General features: G+C 36.8%; 1 protein-coding gene across 2 annotated transcripts; it reads right to left on the bottom strand.

The window, feature by feature from the left end:
• Nucleotides 1-3,141: 3,141 nt before the first annotated feature.
• LOC102082889 (uncharacterized) lies at nt 3,142-7,093 on the bottom strand. Of its 2 annotated transcripts, XM_019349401.2 has the most exons (5): nt 7,010-7,068; nt 6,814-6,886; nt 5,961-6,122; nt 5,330-5,526; nt 3,142-5,216 (listed from the first exon to the last, which is right to left on the bottom strand). In XM_019349401.2, the coding sequence occupies exons 3-5, from the start codon at nt 6,045-6,047 to the stop codon at nt 4,616-4,618; spliced, it is 885 nt and encodes a 294-aa protein (XP_019204946.1). In that variant the 5' UTR covers nt 6,048-6,122; nt 6,814-6,886; nt 7,010-7,068; the 3' UTR covers nt 3,142-4,615. The 2 variants fall into 2 exon arrangements, with proteins under 2 accessions (XP_019204946.1, XP_019204947.1); XM_019349402.2 differs by lacking the exon at nt 5,961-6,122 and having other exon boundaries at nt 7,010-7,093.
• Nucleotides 7,094-8,296: the final 1,203 nt, after the last annotated feature.

Here is an 8,296-nt window from a genome sequence, read left to right on the forward strand (position 1 = left end):
CAGCAATGATATCAGTACATTAGCAGCATAACTGATCACAACACAGAGTCTGCTTAATGTATGCAGAGAAAGAAGTGAGAGAGAAAAAAGCAATTTACTAACAGAAAGGGTAGAAACAACATGAATATTGTCATTTACTAATGCAATTTTTCAAACACCTGATGGTAAATAAAATCAACTTTTATGTTACTTATGTTGTTGTGGTACTGGTTGCTTTTTTCTTGTTTTTTTTGTTAACTTTGAAGACTGATATTTATTAAATTACTGAGCTATGATTTTATTTTTGAGGCGCATACAGAGTTTAATTTAATTGTTTACTTTTTCCTTTTTACAAACAGACAATTGAATTATATTTCATTTGCTTATGTAAACTTTGTTATTGGTATGCTATATAAAAGAGGTGCATTATTATGAGTGTATACTTTCAAAAAAAAAGTTTGTAACTGGAACAAACCTAGACCTGCTGTGACTAGAAGACCTGGTGAGGATGATCAGGAATCAACTCCATGTTATAATTATTCCCATATCTACTGTAGACTGGCATAAGACAAAGACAACTTCAGGTCAGAGTCTGAGATAAACAAAGAACTTGTGCAAATTATCACTGATAGTATGACACATTGTCATGACATCTGGACCATAACCCTTGATACTGAGTTTTGATATGTGTCATGCATAACACACCTAAACACAAAACAGACACGCAAAAGTAAATGACCTGCAGGGAGTCAGGACAGATCCATCTCTTCCTATTCTTTATGCAGTGATGTTAAGGGTCATTCCAGGCTGCAATTGCTGAGGATATGCTGAACATGTTAGCTAATGTTTGCTTCAGAGAAAGAAAAACACAAAACTAACAAGCACACGAAAAAAACAACAACTGTAAACTGTTGCATCTTGATTAGAGCTCCTAGAACCTGATTTTCCTTCTCTTTAAAAAACATGACTTTATTCATCATATACAAGCAAAAAAGTAATTATTTGGACCAGAGCTTCCGCTTTCTTGCTGAAAACAGCGTACCTGCGAATGAAGTCAAATTACCATAACTGATACCCAGCATTGTGTGGTCGCAAATTTTGAAGCCATCCTGATAACCTTCTCCCACCAACGATGTGGAGATCCAAATCCAATTAAAATCAAGAAACTCAAAAAGATGCTCTGTAAAAGAGTAGAATTCTTGGAACAGAGTTTAATACACTGAATCGTATGAACAGCAGGAAAAATACATACAGACATTTAGCAAGAGAATTACATAGCAGAAAGCAAGCAAAGCAAAACCCCGGGGTGTACAGCCTTAAGCACAGACAGCAGAGCAACACGGAGACGGACAGGTAGCAGCAGCAGGAGGAAAAAGAGCTCTGGGGGCGTCCTCTGGTCCCCTAATATAGGGACCAGTATCGCCGCCCCCTGCTGCTGGGTAACTTTCCCACACGCCCAGCACAGCTGCTGGGGTCAGGTAGCGGCCAAGGTCTTGGCCAAAGGCCAGTCAGGACTCTGAGTACCCCTTGCTCTGGCTTATCACAATAGGTCATGAGACGGTCAAAGGTCAGACATTAATCCTAATTATTAAATCTTATATAGCAAGTGGCACAATCTTATAACATATAATAAACACTTCAGTTTGGGTTCAAAGTGTGCGTGTGTGTGTGTGTATTTTGTATGGTATTTTATCGTGATGTGTTCAGGATCTCTGTTACAATGTTACTGTTTTGGTTGTGCTGCATGAAAGTCGTTGAGCGTGTATTAGGGAAGGTTAGTTACCGGAGAGTAAATTATGCAGGAGAACTCTCAACAGCATTAACTACCCTGTTACTGTATCAACTTAATAAACCTCGATGAAGCAAAAATGTCTTGTGCTTAAGACTCTATATGAAAGTTAAAATATATATGTTCAGTGCATATAGATATATAGTGTATATAGTTACATAGTTATACATATCACACAAAAATCCACCACAATTGCAGATATGGTTTTTGCATAGTTCTCACACTTCAATGTTTCAGATGATTTAACAAATTGTAATGTATTCAAAGGTAACCTCAATAAATACAAAATGCCGTTTTTAAGTGATTAGGGGGAAAAAAACTTTTTGTCCCCTAAACCTAATAACCTGCTGTGTCACCTGTGGCAGCAAGAACTGCAATCAAGCAATGAGGTTTTCATTTCACTGTGGAAGAATTTTGGCCAATATTTTGCAGAATAGTTTTATTTCAGCCACATTGGAGGGGTTTCAAGCATCTCAATCTGATGTAAGTCAGACTTTGACAAGGTCAGTCAAAGTTTTCATTTGTTCTTTTTAAGCCATTCAGAAGAGGACTTCATGAACAAAGCTCTGCATGCAATTCCAACCTGACGAGCTACTGTTTAAAAAATAATTTAAATGTTTTTGTAAATATTAATATTGTAAAAAAGCAATATTAACAAGAGATGTGAACTAGATCTATTCAGAAGAAAACAACACTGATGTGGATAAGGTGGTAGCCTTTGTGTAACAAGAACTACAGCACAATGGAGAGATGCAAGAATACATAAATTTGTCACTTTAGGAGATCTGCAGCTTTTTCTTGTAAATTTGCAAATAATAACTGACAAACTTGTTCTACATCAGACATTAAGGAGTCTCCGGTTAGTAACAACATTTCAGCCGCATGTTTCCATCTAGTGACCAAAAGAAAAACTTTGGTCTCGCTCAGTTTTAGTTTCACCTCAAATGTAAATCGACAGTTTCAAAGTTCATATAAGACGCCTGTTCAGAGTGAAGTGAAAAACAAACCCTGTGATCTGGAGCATGAACTCTCCTGATCCTGGGAAAACCAGAACAGATTTATCTCAAGCAACAACAAGATTGTAATCTCACATGACTATTAGCAAAGATAAATGTCTATAACATAAGAATAACATACTGGAATTCAATTTTAAGTAATCGCGTTTTGGCGATCCTTTTTTAAATTTAATTATCCTTTTTTTTCCTTTCCTTTTGTAGAATGTAGGATTTACTGAATGTTGTTTTTTTAAATAATAAAGTAAATGTAATAAACTGGCTGTTTTTAAATGTTCTAATATTTCACTGTGACTGGATTTTTTTTAATGTCTTATTTTGATTTGCTTTTTTTTTTTTTTTTTACAATATCCAGTTGATTAATATCCCCGACAGTCGCTCCCAACCAAAGATCACAAATGAAAACAGGAATTGTTTCATTAAGATCGTATAAATTCGTATAAAGCAACATGACATTTTGTGTTGGAACAAAATCCAATAAATCTTCTGACATTTAAAAATGTTGTGACAGAAATATTCCATTCTTAAGATAAAATGGGTTTATTGGGCATTTTCATTAAAAACTGCTTTGGGGTGTTATTCAAGAATTACCCTGACAAAGATCTGTCACAGCACAGCTCACAGGAAATGGAAACATGCACACCAAAGTCCAGAAGACAAATGTGCCATTTTTCAATGATTGTTTACAAAACAAATTAATACATAGTAAAAAAAAATACAAGTGAAAAAGTTAATTATTACTCAGTGCATTATTTGTACAATAAAATAACATAAAATGAAGCAGTAAACATTACAAACAGTACAAACTTACTACAGGGACAAAAACACACATAATGATTACTACTGGTGGCGATCTATTACATATTACATATACACTATATTTACTCACTCATCCAAATCATTGAATTCAAGTGTTCCAATAACTTACACAGGAATATAGGATCAAGCCCCGAGTCAGGCACACTGCTTCTGCAAACATTTGTGAAAGAATAATTACAGTCCTCCAAAACTTCAAGTGGCCGTCAGATTAGCTGAAGAACAGTGTGTAGAGAGCTTCATGGAGTGAGGCAAAGCAGATGCACACAAGCGTTACACAAAGTGCAATGCACGCCACCACTGAGCAGTGTAGACGCGTTCCCTGGAGTGACAATTTACGCTCCTCCGTCTGGTAATTCATGCTCCCAACTTTGTGGGAACAGTTTGGGGAAGACCCCTTCCTGTTCCAACATGACTGCGCACCAGTGCACAAAGCCACTTGACTGGCCTGCACAGAGCCCTTCTCGTCCAACATCAGTGTCTGACCTCAAAAGAATGATTCCGGTCAAAAATTCCCATAAACACTCCTAAACCTTTTGGAAAGAGGAGGAGGAGTTTGGAAGAGTTGAATTATTGCAGCAAAGGGTGGGGCGACATGTTAAAGAGTATGGATTAAGAATGGGATGTCACTCAATTTCACATGTCTGTGTGAAGACAGACAAATACTCTTGGGAATATAGTGCATATTATTAATGATGCATAATACTATATTATACTGAACCCTTTCTCATTATGTCAGGAGCATAATAGGCTCATTGTTTGGGGTTTTTTTTAAGATTTTAAGATGATTTTGATTCATAGCGTGCCATCAGTAAATAAAACACGATTTCTTCCTTCCCATGTTTAACTTGTAGCTGGAATGTAGGTGGTGAACATCCAGGAAAGCTTTTAATATGCACAGTGCTCCTGTTTCAAGACAAATCTCAGTCAGATGTCCACTTAAAAACATTTATAAAGAACGATGTTTGCTGAATTTCTCTTCTTCTTTCACAGAACCCATTTCCCCTCTCTGTCTATGCTACATCTGACCACTGCTCTTATTATGTGCGGCTACATCTGCTGCTGTGCTGTAGCTGCAGTTACATTCGCTGCAGTATTGTAGCTCCAGCGTTGTATCTGCAGCTACTTCTCCTACAGTGTTGCTCATACTGCAGCAGCACAGAGATACAAGCGGCTTGTCGATGGGGTCTTTCCACATCAGAAAAACCAAAATTAAATCCATGAAAGGACTGAACAGAATTAAATTCATGAGGATTGTACGAATATCGTTAAAAATGAGATAATAATCTAAAATTGCTACAATCTGAAAGATGATCAGGGGAAGGAACATGACACAGTAATTAAGTAACAAAAGAACTAAGGTTCCAACAATTCTTCGTTTTTCTTCAGTGGGCACTGAGGTGGCAGCAGGCAGAGCTTTGAGGGTCCAAACCAAAGTGAGGATGAACAGGAAAGAAGGAACGAGGGCAAAAAAAATAAGCACAGGGAGTATAATCACATAGAAGAATACAGCAAGAGGTACAGTGATAACAGACAGGATCCAGACCAGAACAGAGAGCAGCACAGAACCTTTAGTTTGTCTGATGCCGCTCCACTGTGGACGGGTGATGACCAAACACCTGCAACACAAAACAAACAGACATACTGATCACTACAGGAGGACATTTATCTTTAGAGGGACGCTTGAGAATATGATTGAATGCAATACACACAGAGAAAGACAGACAGGTACCTTTCAGTAGCAATGCACATCTTGAAGTCAAGATTAGCAATCACAGCACAGCACAAAATGCCAAGAGAAATGCTATGATAGATGGTTAGTTCATGGTTTCCTTGGACGATGAGAATGATGATCATCATGCTGAACTGGATCAGATTGGAGATGAAGAGGTTTGTGTAGTAGGTGATGGGGACCTGCTCCCTTTGTACCTGCAGAAAAATATTAATGCAATAATAAACCTTACATGCTGAACTAAACATGAAAATGTTTACAGACAATAATGTTGAGATCCGGTCCGGCCTTTATTGAAACTGTATTAAGTGTAAGGAAATATCTTTAGTGTGATTTAGACTAATGAGAAACTGAAAAATGTGTGAAACGGTTTTGATGGAATAAAAAGAGTGACACATTGTGACCAGTGCAGGTTTCACTCCACCTCTCACACTGTGACAGCTGGGATAGAGTTCAACTTCAGAAGCAGAAAAAATGGACGGATGAAATCAGAATTAAACTTTACGAACTAATAACAGAAAAAAAGTGTCACCAAAGAGAAAAGATCTTATAAAACTAGACTGTTTGCAAAACTGAATTAGTTATGCAGCAATGGGACATAGAAAGTAATAACATTCTCTCATTTACGTACCACACAACACACCCAACAGCTGACTACCATGGTCAAAGGAAGGCAGACATAGATGTTTATCAGGAACATTACATGGAAGCTCTCCATCTCTAGCTGACTTTCTCTACGATGGATCCGCTAGAAAAGCTCTACCCACTCTCTTCTCTTTGCCAAAGGACCTGCCTGTGTGCAACAGGAGGTGTTAAAATAGTGAGATGAACATTGGTGTTATTTTGATATGAAATTATAGCTAAAGATATTAGAGAAAAAAACATAGTCTGCTCAAATAAAAACAAAAGTGGAGAAATAAAAGAATGGTTGATTTTTATATATATATATATATATATATATATATATATATATATATATGTATATATATATATAAATATACATATGTGTGTGTGTGTGTGTGTGTGTGTGTGTGTGTGTGTATAGCGCCAAATCACAGCAACTATAATGCAAGCAGAGAAACAGTCAATAGAGAGAAACAGAGAAAACCCCTGCAGTCATGTGACCCCCTTTGAGAAAGTGTTTTTAAAAAGTCTCTACACAAACAGTTCGGCAATAGTGGGAAGGAAAAACTCCCTTGCATAAAATTACATATCTAAAAAATGTGTCTAATATTGAGTCAAAGCCATCTGGAGTAATAAATCAATTTCAAATTGATTTATTTTTATTGTATGAGGAAATCCATAAGTATTTAGACAAGAAAACACATCAGATTAAAGCATTTACTGTTACTGTGTTGATTGATAAACAGTTATTTGATAGTTTCTATCAGCAAGTAAAAAACAATAAAATCACCTCTCTACAGACAAAAAACCATTGGTAGAAAAATCTAATGAAGTGGTGCCAGAACACAGAGGATATATACCTGTATATGTATACGTGTAAACCTGTAAGGAAGCCCTTTGTAGTTTGATCTGTCCTCTGGTGTCTCGGTTAGCCTGAGTATGAAATGAAGCAGAAATTATGCATCATCAATAAAGATGTTTCAATCCGGTTTTAAGATGTTTTCATGCTGCTTGTACAAAAGAATAAAGATGTCTACTTGTCAAGTAAAGCCTTACATGCTTTCAGCGACGCAGCTTTTTGGTAATTCAGCGATCTGACGTTTAAGATATTTTTTGTTTTTTCAGAGTGAATGTGAAGAGGGAAACTGTGGTGGGTTATAAACTCCACCCAACACCACTTGTGATGGCACATTCCCACGCTGTGATGAGACAAGTCATTTATGTTTGTTACTCAGTCTATTTTCATCTTCAGCATTATTTAGCGTTAATTATTAATTCCTCTTAATATCTCTGATAAAATTTGATTAAACTTTAACTTCAGGTGCCCCTGCAGCCCGACAGACCTCTGTCTTCCAGCACAAAACCAAACAGTGATGATTGAACTGCCTGACTACTGAATTTGTAAAATCACTGAAACTGATCTCAAAGGATGGTACATAAACCTACTTTCACTTCCTTTGCTTTTTGCAGAACATCTCTGCAGCTGATGCTGTCTCAGTGTGGGGAAGCAAGGGGCAGGAAGTTGGTGCAGTGTGTGAATAAGGATTTCATATATTTTGATTATTTAGTTTGTGTAAAAAACAAAATGTTGCAAAAGTCAAGGTGATTATAGTTAACTAAAAGTAAACTACACAGTAAAACCAGATATGAAAGAAGATTTTGAAACTAGACATTTAAAAAAAACCTCAAACTAACAAAGTGGCAGTTAGTACAGCATCGCACGGAGTAAGGATTTTTATTTTTATTTAAATACTCATAAAATGAAGTGAACAGTGCAGAGTGTAGAATCCACTTGAGAAACTGTAGGACAGCTTCTGTGTGCATCCTGTGAATTTGGTGTGTGTGTTCAGGTGTTGTACTTGAGGTGTCAGCCTCCTCAGAAAGAAGAGTTGCTGGCGAGCTTTCCTGATAGCGTTTGATTTGTTTTGAACTTGTTGGCTTTATTTAACTCTTGGTTTAGAGACTTGTTTGTTTTTCTGTGCTACTTTTGAAAAAACACAGAAGAGGAATTTTGTACATTTGTGTTGGTGTAAAGAACTAAAACCACTAGTACTGCCTGATATTGAAAGGCTGATCCAACGGAACTTCTCGTTTCGGAGGAAAACACGAACACGGTGTACAGTTGAGTCTTAATAGCTTACTTACAACTGGGCTCGTCAGGCACTCTTTTTGGCTGCAGTGGTTATTATTATATTTACATGCTTCATACATGCTATGCCTGTAACACTCTGCCTATTGCCTTCATATTAAATAATTTTTTAAATAATACTTTTGAAAAATATTTCTTCACGTCATTATGCGAGCCGCAGGTAGGGTGACATGGGCCGTAAAAATTAGCCTCAG

This window comes from Oreochromis niloticus, linkage group LG13 (assembly GCF_001858045.2).
Source record: "Oreochromis niloticus isolate F11D_XX linkage group LG13, O_niloticus_UMD_NMBU, whole genome shotgun sequence".
Lineage (NCBI taxonomy): Eukaryota > Metazoa > Chordata > Actinopteri > Cichliformes > Cichlidae > Oreochromis > Oreochromis niloticus.

Excerpts from the sequence above, each read along its gene's own strand:
- LOC102082889 (XM_019349401.2), bottom strand. The coding sequence starts at position 6,047 with ATGGAGAGCTTCCATGTAATGTTCCTGATAAACATCTATGTCTGCCTT. Across the intron at positions 5,527-5,960 it reads GCTGTTGGGTGTGTTGTGTG|GTACAAAGGGAGCAGGTCCC; the intron begins GTACGTAAATGA and ends ATTTTTCTGCAG. Across the intron at positions 5,217-5,329 it reads ATGTGCATTGCTACTGAAAG|GTGTTTGGTCATCACCCGTC; the intron begins GTACCTGTCTGT and ends TTTGTGTTGCAG.